The sequence below is a fragment of the Gavialis gangeticus genome, unplaced genomic scaffold, assembly GCF_001723915.1.
Source record: "Gavialis gangeticus isolate Ggan-Ray unplaced genomic scaffold, GavGan_comp1, whole genome shotgun sequence".
Lineage (NCBI taxonomy): Eukaryota > Metazoa > Chordata > Crocodylia > Gavialidae > Gavialis > Gavialis gangeticus.
In genome coordinates, this window is record NW_017729026.1 from 38,971,508 (window position 1) to 38,993,522 (window position 22,015).

Here is a 22,015-nt window from a genome sequence, read left to right on the forward strand (position 1 = left end):
GAGTAATGGCCACAAACTCCTGGAAGACTGTTTCAGGCTCAACATTAGGAGAAGCTACATCATAGTCAGGGTGTCCAGACTGTGGAATAAGCTCCCTCCAGAGGTGGCACAATCACCTACCCTGGAAGCCTTCAAGAGGAGACTAGACAGTCACCTTGCTGGGGTCACCTGACCCCCAGTTATCTTTCCTACTTGGTGCAGGGGGTTGGACCCAATGATCTTCCAAGGTCCCTTCCGGCTTTGCAATCTATGAATCTATGTATCTCAATATACGATTATTGCTTTCTTATGCTTGCTATGTTTTTATAATAAAACCTTTTGTTGTTTATCTCCTTACTGGTTGCCTATAGAAGGAGTGACTTCTGGGCAGGTGATATTAGGCTGACCTTCTCCATGAAGAGAAGGACCTATAATTTCTTCTTTTATAACCCAAAAGTGGGGGCCACTTAGCTGGTAGAGATTCCTTCTGCAGAGTCCAGGTTGGAGCAGAAGATCTATGATGCTGAAATAAGGAGCTGTCTTGGGTCAACCTTACACTGTTCCTTGGGGAACTGGCAGCACAAGGGGAAGAAACTTGCAGCTCTAGGGGTCCCCTGTGGATCTGGCCCATTGCATTCCTTTCTACACAGTGGAAGTAAGGGTAGAGGATGCATCTGTTAAGAGTAGCTTCACAGCAGCCTCCTGGGGTAGGGCTCAGACCTGAAAAGATGTTCTTAGGTCTTTTTCTTCTAATCTCAAAGCTGTCTTGGAATAGACCAGGTTGAGAGCCATTTTCAAGTGTTTTGGTTGTAGGAGAATTTCTTTCTTGTGTATACTCCTTTGTTTCTTTGCCCATCTAGTGTTTTTAGGGAGATCACAGTAGTAGACAATTGCATGAACATTAGATCATGTTGCATTTATTTGATTGCCATCAGTTGCCATGTCATATTACAAACGCTCCTCCACATGGCATTGTTGCTGATGGCTGGTATTTTGACATTTGCTACTTTTTAAACAAATAGTTTTAATTTTCTTTCATCATAGACTATTCTGTGTCCCTAACTAGTTTTAAGTTGCTGTATATATGTTGTTACACTATACTCCCCGCTAAATTTAAGTGTTGATGGGACTGACTTGATCAGTGCCCTTTTCCCAAGATACATTATAATGGCTTCCACTTCTGTTTAACTCTGGCAGGTCCTGGTTTATTATTATTATTGTTGTTGTTTTTGTTATTATTATTAACAGGACAGCCTACTCTGACCAAAAGGAGGCCTGAGCCAGTCATTGATTTTGCTTGTCCTTGAGGATAGAGAGTCTAGTTTTTCAAAGTAATTTCTTCAGTTTAAACTGATGTGCTACAGACTACTAATCTTCAAAGTCTTATTTATTTATTTTGTCATCAACTAAACATTACTAAAAAAGTAATAGAGAAGGGGTTTCAAGTTCCATGAAGGATAAATGATTTTGCTAAATGAATGAAATATATAAATTCTTTAGATAAAATAATTTTAAAAAGTCTTTTCAAAGGATTTTTTTGGGGGGGGGGATACAGCTGGCCAGATTCCTTCTCCTGCAGTGCACTTTACTTGTCAGTTGCTTATTATTATAGCTGAGTCCAAAAATTACATCTGTGCCTGAAGAAAAACCATTTATATAGCACTGGGGAAGTGCACAGAGCAGGTGCTTTTCTTCTTTGGCAGGAACCCTCCTGGGATAATGGCCTCAGCTGATTGGTGGGACTGAAGGGCTTTCTTCCAAAGCTGGAAACTTTCTGGGGGTATCTGGAAGGGGAGAGAATAGACTATCAATCAGTGGGTTCCCCTAAAGGCAGGCTTGACCCAAGGAGCAACCCGCTAGTGGCCCCTGACTGGAAAGCAGTCCTGTATTGCTCTCCAGCTAGCGGGCTGAAATGAACACCTGTCCCTGGCCTGAACTGGTTTCTGATGTTGCTGCTTTTATTTATGCAAACGTATAAAACTTAAAAATATATTTTGGCACTATTATGTTACCTAATGTGCCCCGCTCTCTTCTTATTTTATTAAAACAAGCAGAAATGGCAGATCCTAGTTAATTAAGAGCTTTATTGGATTTAAATTTATGCTTGCTTACACATTTTTGGCATCGTTATCTATGTGGGTTTTTATTACTTCCTTTCCACCTTCTAAAGATTTATTACTGTAGCTTTGTCTATTTCTTTTTCCATTCGTGTCACATACCTTGTAGCAGTTTTAGACAAAAAGTAAGAAAACACTTCAGTTGTTCTTGATTATGAGTTCACTAAAGGTCAAAAGAACCAACTGCATATTTGTCAATATCTTACCAAAATATGCAGAAATATATTTATTTTAATACACTTCAACTTAATACTTAAGCTACATAAATGTCATGCAGGACCTAATCTTCTTGGTTTTGAAGTAGAGGCAGGTGATTCCAAAATTACTGCAAGACTGAACATGAAAATTGAGTCTAAAACAGATTAAATAGCGTGTAAAACCAGTGAGCAAATGTATTTGGTGGTTAAATCATAAAACAAAAAATAGCTAAAGCATCTGTGACATTTTTTAAAGCAAACAGCCTAAGTGTCAAACATTTTTACCCTTTTTTCCTAATTTAAAAGTTTTCCAGATTACCTGGCTAGAATCCAGAGTTCTTGTTATGGCTTACTGCCTGGTACCTACTCATATCTGCACTGTTTTCTCAGCTTTAAGTTTACTTTTGTCAGATGAACCTGGGTGGTTTACAGTGCAGATTGAAATATTCATATAACTCAATTCAGTAAGGAAATAAATTAATAAACCATAAAATTAAGTATGGTTTGCATGTTCAAAACCTTGTGGTATTTTCACAGTGAAGTCTTTGACACACAAGCCTCTAATACAATAGAGCTTACCAAAAAGAAACCCTATGATTTACTTTAATACAATGGTATTGCTGCTTTTTGAGTTGTTGTTGTTGTTTCTTTGTCTTAGTTCTAGTCAGTAAATTACAGGACGATAAATCAGAAATTCTTACTGAAATAATTGATTAAAATTTAGGAGACATGAACTATGCTCCCATGTGCTTTCTCTCTCATGGATTTGGGAGATTTTAAAGATTTAAAATTCATTCTGTGCCACGTAAATTATGAGAAATTGGGATTTTAACAGGGAAGTCTGGCCTTTTAAGACATCCCTGGGTTAGGAGCCCAGCTGTGGGTGATTAGCTAGCAGTTAAAAGCCTGAAGAGAAAGAAAGCAAGCAGCTGGATCTGGGGAAGGAGCAGTTGTGGCCAAGAGGCACACTGAAACCAAGATGGGCTTGCTTCTAGGAAGGACCAGAGTTAAAAGGCCCACTCCTACCTTCTGGAGAGAGGCAAAATGTTTTTCACCTTTGCTTGCTTGTTTGTTTGCATCAACGGTTATGGTTTGTGTTATCAACTATTGTGTGGACTGACCAAAGGGTTCATAAGAGGACAATGCCTGCCAGCAGAGTGGTAGGCACACCAATCCACGTACGGAGAAGCTACCATCCATGATGACATTTGAGAATGTTCTAGTCATTGAGAACCCACTGTTGCATGATCCATAATGTTATAAAGGGTTATTTTGGAAGTGTGCTATAACTGTATTTAAACACTTACTGAATAATTGTCATCATGAATCATGTATTAATTACTGGGGTAATCAAAAAAATATATCACCTTTTTGGTAGCAGACTTAATCTATTCAATCATCTGACTTCATTTTTCTGTTCTTAAATTGTAAACCCTTTGAGCAAAGGCTGTATATTGAACTTGCTCAGTAAAACATCAAGTGCTTTTCTAGTGTAGAATAAATCTTTAATGCTACTTTCTTTTAAATAAATTGCTAATGTATTGAAGTTTGGTCCTAAGGCCAGTGCTGAAAGTTTTTCTCAAAGGCTCAAGGTAAACTAGTTCTTGTCTGGAAATTCATGCACTAATCCAAACAATTGTTTAAACTACCAACGTTGTTCAAAAGAATGGGATTTCACCTCCCTGGATACCAGGTACAGTCTCCACTATCTTCTTGGGCTAGCATGAAGGTATATTCCCTTTATACGTACAAGGGAAAATGTATTAGATCTCCATTTATTGAAGTCTTATGTATGCAGCACTCCAAACAAATGGCATGGGGGGGAGTGGGGGGATGAAAGAAGCTTCTCTGTTTTCCATTGTTTTAGTACAAATGCTTCATAAGCTTTAGCTTATTTATCCTTGTTTACATTTTTCGTTATTTTAGGGAAGTGACTAAATAGCAGTTCGTGTCCTCCCTCCCATTTAACTTTTTTCAATGTGCTTCGATTCTTTCAACAGAATATTTTCACAAATCTGGTCATTTGCTACATATGGAACTCAAGAGTTTCCCATTTTGGCAGGCATGTTGAATATCCCTGACATTATTAGGTATTTTTCACTTTGGCTTTCCAGTTAGTTTATGCAGGAAATTGTCTTTGCCATACAGGAAAACCAAACAAGGTAAGATGTAAGGGTAGAGTTTAAGTAGGCTGCAATTCCATTAATTTTTAAGGAATCTCTACCTGGAAATAAATTGTAGAGTTCAGGTTATGCTACCATTTGATGGCTAGACATGTACTTCCAACTCCAATTTATCATGGAAGTCATGTCCCCTGTTGAACAAGTACCTGTACTGGCCAGCTGCCATCTACTAAATTGCAGCAGCTTGAACCCTTCTTATCTAGTTATTGATCCAACTAGACCCTTGACCTGCCTAATGGGAAAAAAACCAGTGTGAGCAAAAAAAATTCCTTTCTAACCCCAAAAAAGAAAATAAAAGGTTGCCAACATGGCAGGTTATAGCATTCAGCCCTGTTCTTATCCCAGGTGTAAGAGGGCTTGGGCTTCTGATTTGGGGCCCTGGGTAAATTGCCAGTGCTTATGTATCTCTGGTTCTGGTGCTTTTTCTCTTCTCTCCTTCCACCCAAACCAGAATAGAAGGGGCATCTTAAGATATCCATGATTCTTCTTACCAATAAGACAAAATCGTCTCCTGCCTTGTACATTGCAGTAGGAATCACACAACATACATGTAGCAATATAGCTTGTGAGCACATTTTATTTAAGTTTAAAGAAAATACATAGTTCCTTTGTGGTATAATAATTGTATTTGTTGTCCTTGTCTGTTTAAATCATTTTCTTTTACAAAGTAATTGAATATACACACCTCAGTTTTGCATAGCTCTCTTAATTTAGAATGTCCTGATGGAAAATCTCATAATCATTCTTATATGAATGCAGGTTTTGTGTGTCCATTTGTCTCTTGAAATTGTTAAGGAAATTGCCATTAATATTGCAACTTTATTTTTAAAAGTACTTGAGGAATATACTGCACAGTATCTAGAAACAATAACAGGAGCTTCCAAGGAGATGTTTTGGCAGTAGATGACCTTATACACATTTGGCTACCCTGTTTTCTTGTAGCAACACACCCCACTCCATATTTGAGGGGTGTGTGAAGCCTGTTGTTGGTCCCTGGAAATTCCTTTATATCAGGGAGCTGCTCAAGTATCCAGTTGTTGCATATAGAGCATTTTGTGTGATAGAAAACAGCCTAAGCAAGAAGCAGGATTTGTTTCAGAAACTAGAAAACTTAAAATATTTGTTACAAAAGTCCTGAGGGAGGGATTTGCAAAGGTGCAGGCAATGTTAAGCACCCACTTCTCCTTTTGAGCTGTGTCCCTGATTTCCCCATTCTTTTGCTTTATAACATTTCCCTCTTGAACTCCTAGAGAAATCTCTGCTCTGTTTCAGTTGTTACTCAAACAGAAACTTTATTTATGTTTGAAAATATTTGGTAATTTTTCAGAGTCATAAAGAATGATTGCTTTGCAGAAATATACACAAGTGAAACATTTCTAATCTTGTTAGAGTACTCAGTAATAAGAAAGGAAATGCTATTTGTTTTAGCATTATCACCTTCTTTTCCTTGCAGGGAATTTCGTAATTTTATTGAGCATTTTGTACTTTCTCAACAAGCATCTTTCTTTCTATCTTAAGGTGATGGTGTTTGTTCATGCTAGAAATGCCACTGTACGAACTGCTATGGCTCTTCGTGAGAAAGCAAAAAATAATGGACATATTTGCCACTTCTTGCCAACACAAGGACCTGATTATGGGCAAGCTGAAAAACAAGTAAGTGGCTTATTTTTAATTATCTTGCTTCAAGTTCCAAATGTCTGGGCTTTTATCTACCTGGAAAATGACGTCTCTTGAGGCACAGCGCAGTTGTTGAGGTACACTGTTTTCCTCCCTCTGCCAGGAGGGATGGAAAGACATTTGACTGGACTGAAGTGAGTTGCACTTTGGAAGGAAGTGCATATATGAAGGTTGGTGGAGGTGGGAGGAGTATCTGGAAATTGCCTTTTTCCCATATCTCATCATGCACAAGAATCCCTCAAGAAAGGAGATGTGCTGCTTTCTGAAGAGAAAAGGATTGCTTGTGCTGGAATACCCCAGCCTCCTAGCTTCTTTTGGGAGATTTGTATCATTACATAGTTAGGGGAGGGTGATAGCTGGCTCCCATGCCTATTTCCCTTTTCACCATGGTGATTTAATTTTTTTCCCATGCTGCTTCATTATTTTGCATTTTAAATTGACCAAGCATCCTTTGTTGTAGTTGTAGAGAGTGAGCTATGTTTTAAGAACACTCTGGGTCATTTTGTTGTCATTGAAAAAGAGATTTCTCTTATTGAGACAAATTAACATAGGGGGTTGTGGTTGTTTTAATTCTTCAGAGCATCATTAAGACATAGTTGAGATCATGACTGTGATTCTGAAGTCCAGCATTTAAAAATGATAAAGGTAGGGCAGGACAGCACTTCACCCTCTCTCTGAAGGAAGATATGGCTATCACAACTTCAGCAAGAGCCTGGTTGTGAGTGAAGCTCAAAGGTCCAGAAATCTGGTATTTGAGGTTTTAGCTGATTGACCTTCTGCCTGTACGGCAGATCTGCAAACAAGAACCCCCCTCATATTCCTTAACCCTTTTCAGGTGCCCCATGGGGAAGAAAGTTAGAGCACTCAGATATTAACAAAGTTCTGATTACTGGTTATGTGATGGAGCCTTAATTAGCATTAGATCTAATTAAATGCCTGGTATAGAAAATGGGCATGGTAAGATTAACTCTTCTCAGTATTTAGTTAATTTGGAGCCTATCACTTAAACTTTATTCCATTGTGTCTTACTTTCACCTGTGAGTTCTAAGAATTGGACATTTCTAGCTACAGAAATAGCTTGGATAGATTTGGTTTCTAGGATTCAGCTCAGCAGGCTTTACTGTAGATGGGTATTGCTCCATTTGCAATTCACAGAGCACATGTCAGTACCATAAAAGTGCACTATAAGCCAGTCATTCTCAAGAGACTTAAGGCATCTCTCCATAACCTCTGTGAACTGAGCAGCATTCTATTTCAAAACCAACTGATGTATTACAGTGCTCACCTCCTTGTAGAGGAGCAAGGGGAATGGCCAGGCAGGGATGAACCTGAGCCTGTGCTTAATTTAACAGATCCTTGTTTTCTATACAATAGCAGTTATACATCCACCTTGTTTGTCCAATATAGTTTTCAAAGGATATTTATGGATATACATTGTAAGAATTACAAATGCTTTTAGAATAATCTTTATCTTAAAGAGTTTCACTCTATTTTGTGTGAAATTGTCCTGGGGCTATTTATCCTATGCTAATTGTACTTTTTAAAATTAAAGACAGCAAATGCATCATCATTTTCTTTTACCAGTCTTGGTGATTATTGCAGTTTAGTCCAGATTGTATCATTATTCGTTTGTTTGTTTTAAAAAGTTGCCCTTAACTCCGTTAATGTTTAATTTTTTTCAGCATTTGTGTTCCAGTAAATAGATAATTAGTATTTTTTTAGCTTAAGGTACATTTTACAAGCTTTAATAAAAGCTAAAAAAGGTTATGTTGGATAATGTGTTTATTATAAAAAAATATTATAAATAGCCCATTATAGTCTATCATCAGTACAGGAATATTATTGAAGTGGAACTGTTTTCTGATGCAGATATGTACTATATGTTACAAAGACCACTTATTTTTTTTAAACTTAGTCACTAGATTGTGGTTCATCAGTGTAGTTAAAGGGAGAACAGTGCAATGATTATGCATTATGTTTCACTTATTAAAAATGAAAGGTATTACACAGACCTTGACACTCTTTAAACCCTGAATACTGTTTTTTGTTAGTCTAAGGCTGGTGTCTAAACTGTAATATAATCAAAAGTTACTGTTCTTATAGAAGTAGGGCCTGTATATGTATCTGCATTCATGGATCTACAGAGGTGTATGGTAACCATAAAAATTACAAATTCATAGTAGCAGTAGATGAACTTGAAATTACTGAGTTTGGTTAGAAAACTCATTTTGGTTCAGTTTACCTTCCGCTGTGTACAGGTGTTACATTTGACTGGGAAAATTGCCATTCTTCTAGTAGAAATGACAAGTATACAAGTGTTCATTCAATTTCTCCCAGGGGAAACATGCCCTTTCCAGGAAAAAGATTTTCCATGATCTCCTTAGCAAGAAAAACTCTTTTGCAAGAATAAACATTTGTACACTCCCTTCCCAATCTAATCTAGTAGGCAGTGTTTCCTACCTCTTCCCTAGACTGGCTGGTGTGGGAAACAGGGCTAGGAGCTTAGCCCCACTATTTCTCTCCTGTCCTAGACCTGTGCGAGAGGGGACTAGAGCAGTAAAACAAAGCCCCCTACCTGCTCTGTAAACTGGGATCCCTAGTGGAGGTGTGGAGGAGATGCCTGGCTGTTTGCTGACTGCCTGATGTGATCTCTCCACTTTTTCCACTCACCCAAATCCAGCCCTTGTGATGACTGTGGATTAGGTCTGGCTGAGCAGAGAAGGACTTTTTCTCAGCTCAGCCAGATTCACCTGTAATCATGGTGGATGGGTCTGGCTGAGTGGGGAACCCCAGCTTCTCCACTTACGGAGAAATTCCCTGGGGTACCTCTCTGTAACTCCCCCAGCTGAGAGTCCAGTCAATTGATAGAGTTCCCAGTCATGGGAATGTAGAGTCCTCTTCTGTGGTTGGGAGCTTTGAACATTGTCAGGGTTCCCAGCCACAGGAGCAAAAGTTGCTGGTGCAGGGGGAGCCCAGGAGCATGATCCCAGGCTCTTCCAGCACCAACAACATGACATGATGGGACGGTACGTGTCATGGCAGGAGGCACAATTGTTGGGATCACGCACATCAGATCCCATTGTACCTTCTTTTTAACATCTGTCACTGGCCTGTGTAATAAATTTGATTGAGAATATCTTGCAAACCTTATTCACTAGCATGTTGTTCCATGGAAATTATTACCATATGTTCAGCTTATTTGCCTTTATTGTATTGATTTAGGTGAAATGAGCCTATCAGCTCTCTCCATACTTTAGTGATTAGAACAGGAAAATTTAGGAACTAGAAGATTTTTTAAGTACATTTGAAATATGTCATTGTGCAGATGGGGTTGCTTGGATTTGGGCAGGTTAAGGTGACCTCAAAGGCATAAATTAACACTAGTGGATAAAAATATTTAGATAAAAGCATATCTGAATGCTCATTAGGTCCAAATAGCTGCTGTATCTAAAATATAGCATTTTCTGTTTTTGAAGGGCCCATTCTAGTAAAATATGAGGGTGACACTGAAGTAATTAGTAATATCAAATTTCCCTGCTGTTTCTCTATTTTGTAATATATGCATTTGTTTGGACTGAATCCAAGCATATATTCTGTATTGGAATTTGGTTTGAGGACTACAGCACCAAATTTTTATCTGAAAAAATGATTTCAGATAAACTGACTTTGTTTTAAAAGATTTAGTTGGAAGTGTTCATACCTAAGTTCTCTAGTTTTTTCTAATAAAGCAAAGATTTCTTCATAATAATTTAAAATTGAGTAAATCCTTCTATTAAGTTTCATAAGAACTTTTGATTTAATTGACTTTAATCACTGTGTTGTTGTAGTAGGGAAAATTATTTCTTTACTGTATACTCTGAAAGTTTATGAGAACTGTACAGTAGAAAATATCACTGAAATATAGATGTTATTGTGAAGATTCATTTTATGTACCGTAATATAGCATGAAACTATGGTTTTCATTATATTACCTCAGATTCTCGGAAAACTAAGCTAAACTAGATACCAACATTTTCTAAAGAAAAAAGAAAAAAGCTTTAAACTAATTTATTTTGGTGCTCAATAAATTTGATTCTGCAGGACTAGAAATTCTTTGAAGTGTGTAAAAAAGCTGTCACCATAGGAAGTCTAGTCATTGTATTAAAGATATTATTAATCATTTTTGGAAGTATGGCTGAATATTTGCATTCAGGATTTCATTTTAAAACTCTAATGAATATAGATTGTGATGCGTTGTGTCTAAACGTGTAGAATAATGTAAAATATCTAACAATATCAGATGGGTTTCTTATTTTAGATGGTATTACCTACTGTGAAAAATGCTAATCAGATTTGCAGTATGTAGCATAGTAAGCAAAGATTTTACTATTAAAGGTTGAGAAGTTGCTTTGTTTTGTTTTTTAAGATAAAAAGAACTATGTTTAAATTTAAAATATGTAAAGGTGTTAATATAGGAATTTGTATGTATACCCAGTAGTTTCTCTTCCAACTAAAGATGTGTAATGGCTCACTCTGCAACCATTGCTCATATAAATAATCCTATGAATATTCCAATTGACTTCATGTAAGAAAAGCAGTTACCTAATGTGAACGTAGGCTGGAGTTTGTATGCTTCCAGGTTATAAATATAAAAATATTTGAAAAATGTGATGTTTTAAGTGTTATACTTTTGCTTATGTGTAGCATTCACTGTAGAGCAGAAAGCAAAGCATGTATATAATTAATTTTATAAAACATAATGTAATTTGATAAATGGTTTCATAAAATGTTCACAAACCTTATGATGTCTGTGGCTAATAATGAAATTAGTTTGCACATTTTACGCTGTCCTAGATTCAAGTGCATTTCTGCATTAACTGTTCTCTCTATTTATGCATATTAGTTTTTATTAGTAGATGAACAAAAGTAATGCACATTTTAACCTAGTTTTATGAGAATAAAATGTAAATTTAATGCAAATTTTTAGGTATTTTGTTGTTTCAGCTCATTGCCTCCATCTTCTTGGAATTGCTGCCTCTATTGTTTTTAGATCTGAAACAAAAGTTGGGAAAGTATCAGAGTGAAACCTAGGCATGTTTGCCTTTCTCTCTTTGCTAAAAGAGGGTTTGTTTCCCAAGCCAAGAATTAATACATTTCAACGCACTGTGTCATTTTTCATTCAGTAAATCTTGGATGTGTCATTATATTCTCTATATGTATTCTCTAAAGTCTAGCTTCTTTCAAAAATATTAGAACTATTTTTCCACCTTCTTTTCTTATTCTGTGGGCTCCTTAATAAGGTGATAGGAGAACTTTTCACAAATGCCTGTATCCCATTTTCAGAAGTGACTTCAGTACAAACAGGGCTTAAACCAGCAGTTCTCAACCTTATTAGACTCAAAATACCCCTGATTAGACCAATGGCACCCCTCAGAAAATGCCAGCTCTTAATTTTCACTAGTGTTTTGACCATGGAAAAATAGAGTAATTCTTCCATTGCAGAGAACTCAAACAACAACAGGTCAGACTGTTTTAACACTATGGATTCCTATTTGAAATCTCCAGGTTTATCTTGTGATTTATGTTTTTACTCCTAACAGTGCTAACATTGCATGGCATCCTGCCACACCCTTGAAAGTATATTAAGGCAGTATAGGGTCCTGCAGCACCCAGGTTGTGAATCACTGGTTTAAACATTATTGAACCATTAATGGTGATATAACATGAAAGAAATACAGAAGAAAAAGAAATGTGTTGATACTCAAGTTAAGCATATAAACATTAATATGAAACCTGTCTGGTGTTTTCATTATGGAATCTGAACATATCTCATAGTGACGATAGTACGTTATATATGTATAATGTGAAGGGTTGTTGTTGTTTCTTGATCTCTTTCTTTAGCTAAAACTATAAACACATCCCTTTTCTTGTTAGGTGATTTTACAGGGTGATTTAGGAGTAATGTGAATGGTGCAACTATGGAAGCTTGACTAATATATCTTACAAGGGAATTTCAGGCAGCAGGTCACTATGCCATCATGATCACCACTGCAACCGACACAGCTGCAGGTATAGCTGCTGCCCTGGGTGCAAAGATGCCCTGATGCACCTTAAATTACAAACCTGAGTGTATGAGGAAGGTGTGGCAGATGTTGGCATGAGAAGATAAAAGGGTTAATGGCAGAGTGAAAATACGGAAGGAAACTGAGGGACATAGAATCCTTGAAATAAGCAAGAAGTATGGATAGAAAATACAGCATATTGAAAAGCCCAGGAAATAAGAGGGGGATGAAATGAAGTGTTCAAAGAAAGGATAAAGAGAGGTAATTCTGTATTTAGCAGGATCTGAATATGGTGGTATTACAAGAAGAAGTAAGAATGAGGAATATGTGTGAGGAAATAAAAGAAGAAAGAAGTAAGGGTAATATGGTGCAAAAGGAAATGGCCAGCACAGTTTTAAACAAATTTCAGTAGTTTTACAGTCCATTGAGTTTTTTGCAAGTATCAGTTCTGCCTATGGTATGGTTATTGCTTAATAGTCAGGAAGTTGTCATCATAACATATCTACAAGTGTATGCTTTTAACATTACTGTGCAAAAAATACACCATATCTTAATCAAATACAGTTAAGCGTTTTCATATTAAGATACCACTAAGCATATGCTTAGATAGTTTAGTAGTTGAGTATGATATACAAAATAAAAATACAGGTTGAAATCCTGTTCTTGAAGTTAATAGAAAAACTTCTATTTACTTCAATAGGTAGAATATTTTACCCAGAGACCTTTTCTACTACCTTTCTGTCATCTTTTAGCATTCGCTTAACCATTGGACCTACATGATTTCTCTTCTAGTTACTGTGAAAATTACAGATTGTCCTTGTTTTTGACAGCTGATAAATATTCAGCATTAATCCTATAAGTATTTAAAATATAAGGCAATCTATTGTTTATTCCATAATGAAAAGAACCTTGTAATCAGCAGCAAAAAAATTCATCAAAGCATGCATGTGTATAATGAAACGGGCGTGTCAAACTATATATTTTTAAACCAAGTATTTATTTTTATGTGTACTCCAAAGTTTGTGATACAGATAACATTTCCCAGTGAAGGCAGCAAATTAAACTGCATCAGCAAACATCAGTAATTATAAAACAACATACCATGTTAACAACCTGTACTATTTTGAACAGTGATTATGGTTAAAATGTTGCTAAACTTTATACATACGTGAAAATTTTTGGTGATAACTCATCAAAAGATAACTGGTTAAAACTGCTAGGGTACACTCAAAATTTTCTTTCCTTCCTTTTAGTGGTAAATATCTTTTAAAAATATGATAGAACTGTCTGATTACAATAATAACTTAAAAAAATCACATTTCTCATTCTATCATTGTGACTTCATATGCTATTGTTCACATTGCCACAAAGTAATGGCATTTATTTTAGCTGTTTGTGCTTTATAAGAAATTATATGATTAGCTATTTCTGTAACATGCATTTCTATGAAAACTCATAGATACTTTAGTAGTACCCACTAGCCCCAGCCATTGTACTACACAGAACAAGATACTGTACCACACAATAAAAAATGATTGTATTGTCCAAAGAGCCTAATAATATTTCTAGATTTTAAAAAGATTCAGTGCTATCAGGTTACTTGCCCCCCTTTGCCTTTAAATTGGTCTCCATCGGCTATTCGTTCTCAGCTACATGTGAAGGTTGAATTGGACTCTCAAGGAGAGGGGGATGAAGATAGAGAAAACATTGCACTGCATCAATGTCTGGGACATCCTTACCAGTAGATGCAGTTGTGTGAAAGGAAAAATATTGTTATTGATGCCATCTTCCCACTGAGACCTCTGCCTCAGAGTTATTGTCCCCTTTGAGTCAAAGGAAATTGGGCTTCCTTGGAGCCAGTATCACTTTTATACCCTGTAAAGTGAAATTATACAAATGAGAATTTAACAGAGAAAGTGCAGCACCTTGTACACAGAAACCATAATAAGAATTTCTGCTATAAGCTGGCACCTTTTCAGCTGGAAGGAAACAGAAGGAGGGAGAGTTTATTAGTCAGTCACAGGATGGCTCTGAGCCATTAGTGGAATTGTCATTAAAAATGCAGATTTATTAGGCCAGAAACAGAGAAATACAGAACACCCTAGTATGTCCTTTGGAACAATGGACACAGTTCTGGTTACCCATGTTGAGGGAAAAATTCAAACCGAAGCAGGTACAGAAAAGAATTGGTAGGGCAATTGAATGGCTGTCTGATGGGGATACTCTAAAACCATGGATGCTTTATTCTAACAAGACAATAACTGAGAGAGTGCCTGCTCTCAGTAAGTTTATAATGGGATACAACACCTGGGAGAGAAAAGACCTACTGAAACAAAAGGTCAATATTGGCAAAAGAGCAAAAGAATATAAACTGGCTATGGATAACATTAGGCTTAAATTAGAAGAGCAACAACAGTGAGGTTCTCAAGCAGGAGTCTAGTATGAGCTGATATAGATTTAAGATGAAGTTTGATGTTGTTAGGTTTATATGTTATTGTCTGTAATAGCATGGAATTGGACTTGGTGACCTCAGGAAGTGTATTCTAGTCCAATCTTGTGCTCCTAAGTAATCTAACCTTCAATTGTAAGCATTTTAAGTCAATGTTTATCCAACTGGTAGATGGCAAAGAGAGACTGCCACAAGGCACTGCTTCCACTTCCTTGATTCTGACTGCATCCAAAGGTAGGCCACACCTTTGTATCAAATAAAGAACAAAAAGAAAGAGGAAGAGAGGCTATAAAAGCAGTTTGAAGCAACTAGGAGTGACAGTTTATCTGTTTCCATTAGAAGCAAAACATAGGAAAAAGATGGGAAGCAATATCTGCCTTAGGGAAATGATGTTCCCAGGAAACCAGAAATTGAAATCTCCAAAACAGAAGGGACTGATACAAAGAAATAAGGCAGGGAAAAGCAAAGGGCTACATGAGAAGGAAGGGACCTAATAGTAAGGAAGCATGCAAGGAGAAACAGAGCAACAGAAGTAGATGGGGAGTAGCCATGAGATATGGAATAGAATAATAAACAGAGTTTCTTAGATTACCTTTTCTTTTCAAAGAGGACAAAGCATTTATTGCATCAGTCTCAAAGGGTAGTAATCAATGGCTTGATGTCTAATTGGCAGCTGGTATCAAGTGGAGTGTCCCAGGGGTCAGTCCTGGAGCTGGGTTTTTTCAATATCTTCATCAACAATCTGCAACATGGGATGGAGTACACCCTCAGCAAATTTGCAGATGACACCCAGCTGGGTAGAGTAGTAGATAGGCCAGGGGGTAGGGTAGGATTCGGAGAGACCTTGACAAATTGGAGGATTAAACTAAAAGAAATCTCATGAGGTTCAGTAAGGAAAAGTGCAAAGTCCTCCTCTTCAGATGGAACAGTGCTGCAGGCTTGTACAGGCTGGGGACTGACTGGCTAAGCACTTGCTCTGCAGAAAATACCTGAGTACTACAGTGGGCAATAAACTGAATATTAGCCAACAGTGTGCCCTTGTTGTGAAGAAGGCAAATAGCATAGTGGGCTGCATTTATACGAGCATTGCTAGGAGATCAAGAGAACTGATTATTCCCCTTTATTCAGCACTGAAGAGGCCACATATTGAGTACTGTGTCCAGTTTTGGGCCCCTCACTAAAGAAATGGATGTGGACAAATCAGAGAGAATTCAGCAGAGGGCAAGGGAAATGATGAGGGGGCTGAGGCATATGACTTCTGAGGAGAGACTGAGGAAACTGGGCTTATTTAGTTTGGAAAAGAGAAGACAGAGGGGATTTAACAGCAGCCATCAATAACTGAAGGGTATTTCCAAAGAGGATGGAGCTAGACTGCTCTCAGTGGTGGCAAATGACACAACAAGGAACAGTGGTGTAAAGTTGCAGCAAGCAAAGTTCAGGTTAGATATTAAAAAGAACTTTCTTATGAGGACGTTGGTAGAGCATTGAAACAGGTTACCCAGAGAGGTTGTGGAATCTCCATCCTTGGAGGTTTTTAGGACCCAAGTAGACAAAGCCTTGGGTGGGATGATTTAGTTGGAGATGGACTAGATGATTTTCTGAGGTTCCTTCCGCCCCTAATTTTCTATGATTCTGTTTTGTTAATGTGACTTTATTATGTACAAACACTAACTGTTTGACACAGTACTGAATAGAACTATTGAGGTATTCCACATGACCAGGAATAAGGCAAAAAGTGGTTCAGCAGACACGCTGTTAAATGCATCTCACACTGTGACATAATTTGGAAACCCCTTGGTTATATGCGTTTATTTTACATTATCAAAATAACTCTCTGCTGTGTAAAGCTAAGTCCATATTGAATCATGCTTATACTGGCATACATGACATTAGTAAAGAACTTAAGTGTATAGACAGATGTAAGAAATGTAGTGATATCAAATGGTACTGGTGGAAGTTGTTGTGATGGAACTGTTATATAGGAATGACTCTTCAGGAATGCAAGTGTAGCTAAAACACTCCAAATTTAACCCTCCTCAGTCAGGGTCAAAGGTTGGTTTAGCTAATTTTTATCAGGACAAGATCATACAGTTAAAGTTATATTGTAATATCCCATGTGCATTCTTGAGTGACAGTTCCCCTCCGCTTTCAGAGAAGCTAAAATGTACATTTGTCAATAACAATATTCCAGCAATATTTGTAGCCCATCAAAAGAGTTATCTGAAAGAAAATCTTGTCAATCAAATTTATAATTTTTTATAAGATTACAGGCTTGTTTGACAAAGGCAATTAACTTAATATACTCCCATAAGGACTCTGACTATTGTACACTGTGCAAAATCAATGTAACACACATGTAGTGAATTAAAATGGCTAAGGGATAGATCTTAAAAGGTAGTGTAAATGAAGACTTATCCAATGATAAGAGATTCTAATGAAGTTGCATATATGTGTGTTTTTGACCCAGTACTATTCAATATATTGATCAGTGATCTGAAATAAAAATAAAATTATTAATGGTTACATTTGCAGATGAGATGCATATTGCTGCAACTGGAAGTTATTACAGGGATGGGTCAGTGCTACAAAATCACATTGATCAAGTTCAAGGTTATATAGAAACTATATATAGATTGGCAAATATACCCTACAGTGAATAGCTCAAGAGTCTTGGAGTTGGATCCAGACGGGTGCACAAGGGCTGAGTATAGACAGTCAAAATGCCCAAGACTGAATAGATTCAGTCTTTGCAAGTTAGTCTAAGCGGCTGTGTAAGTTGAACCAATAAGCAAGTGAATAGACATTTACTTTTGATTCCAGACCAGAAACTGTGAGGTGCTATAGTTCACCTACCTGCCCAGCTGGAGTAAACAGCTTGGGCCAAGGCCAGTCTACCCAACCTATGGGGGTGGGGGTTTTGCAGGGGAGGTGCAAAGCCATCTGGGATGCTAGGGGACTGAGTTAACTTAAAATCTGGAGGGGATCTGGGACAGAAGTTCAATACACCGATTTAACCTAAATCAGTTAAGTCTGATGCTACATCCATCCGGGTTTATCTTAAACTGGTTTTCGCCATTTTGAAAGCAGTTTATGTGCACTGAACTTCTGTTGTGTTACAGATTTGAAGCAGTTTCCAATCACCTATACTGGTTTATGTGTAGGTCTGTATTCAGACTGTTTATGGTTTATTCCTGTCCCTAGGCAAGGTGTCTAAACATAATTTTAAGTGAAATACAGGCACATAAATTATTAAAAGTTATTGACAACACCCCTGTAGCTGCAAAATTATTTCCAGTAGCTACAAAATTATTAGCATCTACATTTTGCATTGCCAAGATCCAAAATGTAGGTACTGAAATTTAAACTACTGTGCACGGAGAGAAGCTTCTTAGTCCATGCACCTAGGAATCTAACTTCAAGAAGTCTCCTGTGATCGAGAAGTCTGCTGAGGGTCCTGTTGATCACTCTTAATGTACATCCACAGTACAAAGCACAATTTTCATTCAAAACACAGCTGGATGAAGTAATGATGGTAGTCAGAGACTTAGGGTATGTACAGATGCTATTTAGATCAACTTAACCAGGGTTTGGTTGATCTAAATGCCCAATCATGCAGGCATTCATAAGGCTTAAGTCACCCAAAAATGACATGCCCCATCGAATTTACTTCACCGCAGGAGGTACACAAGCTTAGATCAAGATCAGCTTAACCTGATCTCCTGAACATCTGCACATGTTTGCAGTGCAGCCCTGAGGCTGGGAAAGCCCATCTGTTTGTCCCAGCCCTGGGGCCGTGCTATACTCTTCCCCCCCACGCCCATACCCTGACTAAGCTATTTTTAGCCCTCTGAATCGTCAACCAACTGGGAACCCCCTCCCCCCCAGACCCACCAACCCCACCCACAGATCTGCCAGCCCCCTTTCCCAATCCCACCCATCCCTGTCCTGACCCTGAGTTACTCTTACATCAGGTTCCCAATGTGGCTGTCAGGTCTGGAGAATGGCTACATTCATTGCTCCCAGTTTGTTTATGTGGCTTAAAGTAAACCATGTAAAACATAGACTGGTTGCAGAGAACAACTGTAATCACCCACTGGTTCTAGAACGTGTTCAGTAGTATGGATTTGAATCTCTTTAAGGTGAGGAGGGCTGGAACACAAGGCTACAGGGTGAGCATGCTAACCAACAGTCTGCTACAAAAATGTGGCTGTTCATATAGCACAATTCCCTTCCTTAGTTAGGCAGTACAGTAACATTTACAGATGAGATGCTTTTTAGTAGGATGGGAAATTAGACTGTTGTCTACAAAAGAGGACTCCACACTGGATCTCAGCGGTTGAAATAATCTAATGTGCAGCTGTAAGTCAGGTGGTTACGGCTCTACAGATGGAGTTCAGATAGACCCCTGTGCTTAGTATATCCTATTGGGTAGCAACCAGGTTCTCTGAATGACACTTTTGACACACGTGCTGCAGCTCCTGGAGACTCCCAGGACCCCAGGTAAGCCTGCTGGGGCCAGCACGGTTGCTGGCCTCAGCCTCCACTACTCCAACTGGATCAACACACAGCACACCAGAGCACGTGTGGCATGCGTGTTCCCCAGGGATAAGTAGCAGTGGCACACGTTGTGGCACTGCTGTTTCTCCCCAGGGAAATGCACATTCCCACTTGTTGGACACACCCTAGAGATCAATTTGGATTTTGCTGTCAGACTACTGAGTTTATGTAAGGTGAAAAGAAGAGGTGACTTCCTCATAGCCTGTCAGTGCCTACACTAATAGTAGAGAGCTCTTTAATCTAGCAGACAAAAGTATAGCAGGGTAGGAACTAAAGATTGACAGATGTAAAGAAAAAAGGTGGGGGCTTTTTATCAGCATAACTGAATAATTAGAACATTTTGCCTAGGGGTGTGATAGATCCTTATTGGGATGAGAAGGAGGAGTTAGAAGGACCCTGTCTGAATACAGGAATCTATCCATGTCCATATTGCAAGAAGGTAGTGCTTTGTTGTTATAGTAATTTAAAATACTTATTTTAAGCTGTCTAATCCATTGACATTCACATGTGCTTATTACTGACTTGATACAACGAATCTAAGCCCCTTCTGATGCCATCAGAGCCTCATTTGCCATTTTCCTGCCAAAAATATTTATACATTTAATTTTTTTAATATTTTTGAACAAAACAATGTTTTTTAGTACTATTATCAAAATATCCATTCTTTCCTGTAATTAAATATGGCAGATTCAGCTTGTTAATGAAACAATGCAGAAGAAAGGATAGGGGGATAGAGAGGTAATGGGAATATATTTGGTTGTTTTTTTGTTTTTTAATCCAGTTTGATTTGAAAGACATCTTAGTTCTTCAGTTCTTTTTCAGTCATCCAGCATGTGCCTGAAACGATATACAAATCACTCAACTTCCTGTCCAGATATAACAGCCATAGGTGAAACCTTCTGAAGGGTATCAGAGAAACTAGAAAAAGAACAGTTTTAGTATTGTATCTTTTACACACCTTTAAAACTTGAAAGGAATCCCACTAATCCTCTTAATTATCTCCCAAATGTTTTTTTTTAAATTAGAAAATGAATTTTTAGAGAACATTCATCAAATATTTGATATATAATCATTTGCTTGACATTTAATTATTTCAAAGCAAATCCTCATTTTATTTTTGTTTTATTAATAATATGTCCAATATTTGATATGTTATTAAAAAACTATAAAAATAAAACGAGGAATTTTATTCAAATACATTAGGCTGTATTAAATGTCAAATATACATTGAATATTTGAAGTTCCTTATCTGTTTTATAATTGCAACAATTTTCTTTTGTATTACTAAAAATGTTTTAGAGTTATTTTTTTCCCCTCTCTCTCTCAAAATGGGATGGGATAGAGACTTTTAATTTTTATTTTTTATTTTTTTTACAGGACACATTATACTATAATAAAGTTGAGAGGCCAGGCAAAAAGAGTATAATGTGAAGTAGTCCTACCAATACATGCTTGGGAGAAAAAAAAATTCTGTAGAGAATATCCCTACTGTTTTAATGAATCTAATACTGTCAGGGTTTTCAGCACTGTACAGTGAGTTTTTAGATTTTCAGGAGATCTATTTTAAATAGGAAAAGACTTAGGTATATTAATAAAGTTAAAAGCAACAACAACAAATTGCCTTTGTTTTTTTAATAGAAGTGCCTCAATACTTTAGACTTACTTGTCAACCAACATTATAACTAATATAATAATACTACATAGACATTATTAAATGGCTGTAGTTACATTTAAAAAAACTTTTATGCAACTTTTTCATGTTTCTCAATGAGCTGTGCATAATATTTATCCACATACTGGGAGTTTTATTTTTTTTAATTCTTCATATCTAGAAAGTCTTACTTTATCACATGACTTATTTAATATTTAACTTAATATTAAATACACAAGCTAAATTTCATGCAACTACCATTGGGAACCTATATACACAGTTCACAAAGTTTATTTTACTTAATCCCATAAATACGGAATTGATTTATTAAAGGAAGCAGTTCAGTTTGAGTAACCAGTGTTCCAAACTACATAGCAACATGTCATAAAGATAGAGGTAAGACATTCAGTGAATTAAATGAAATTATGTCTATCATTTCCTTAATATTGTGCATTATTAAGTTATTACATTTTACATTAGAATGTAAATGACACCATACCATCTCCTTTCACGTGAGAACCTAGATATTATGATCACTGCTCTTATATTTTCTAAGTTAGACCACTTCAGTTCAAAGTTAAATGCCATAAAAGTCTGAAATAGGTACAATACACAGTAGTACTCGCAATAATCAGGAAACACTAAGTGAACATATTCGTCTTTCTATTTATTCATAATATATCCAGAGTCCAGAACTTAACTACAAAACATTCAATGGCTTGGGATGTTCTTACCTTCACTTAGTCCTTAAGTAGATTAGTGATCACTTTATCATCCAATATGATAAAAATAGATTGATTTCCATAAAGTTGTCAGATGATCATGAAGGACCTATCAGTTCCCAGATTTTATATATCCTTTTTGGTGAGAATGTACTGGCATTTAGGAGGTGGCAGTTCTCATTTGTAAACTTAATACTTAATACTAGAGGTGCACTGATACATTAGTCCATATTGTATCAGCATTGATAAAATGAAAATGGACATTGTCGGCAATTGGCTTTTTTTGGCTGATGTGGCCAATAAAGTAGCCAGTAAAAGCCGTGTATATGCACAGCTGCAGCATGCACCCGGCCAGCCCAGCAGCTTGGAGAGCAGGATCTGGCTGGTAAATCTGTTGGGGGGGGGGGGGAGGGGGGGGGGAAGGAAAAGGGGGGGGGGGGGG

General features: G+C 37.2%; 1 protein-coding gene across 1 annotated transcript in view; it reads left to right on the top strand.

Moving 5' to 3' along the window:
* Positions 1 to 22,015, top strand: part of ASCC3 (activating signal cointegrator 1 complex subunit 3) — a 684,038-nt gene that overhangs the window by 372,386 nt on the left and 289,637 nt on the right. The window contains exon 14 of the mRNA XM_019520164.1: positions 5,995 to 6,129. Within this exon, the coding sequence (XP_019375709.1) occupies positions 5,995 to 6,129 (135 nt within the window). The remainder of the gene's footprint in view (positions 1 to 5,994; positions 6,130 to 22,015) is intronic.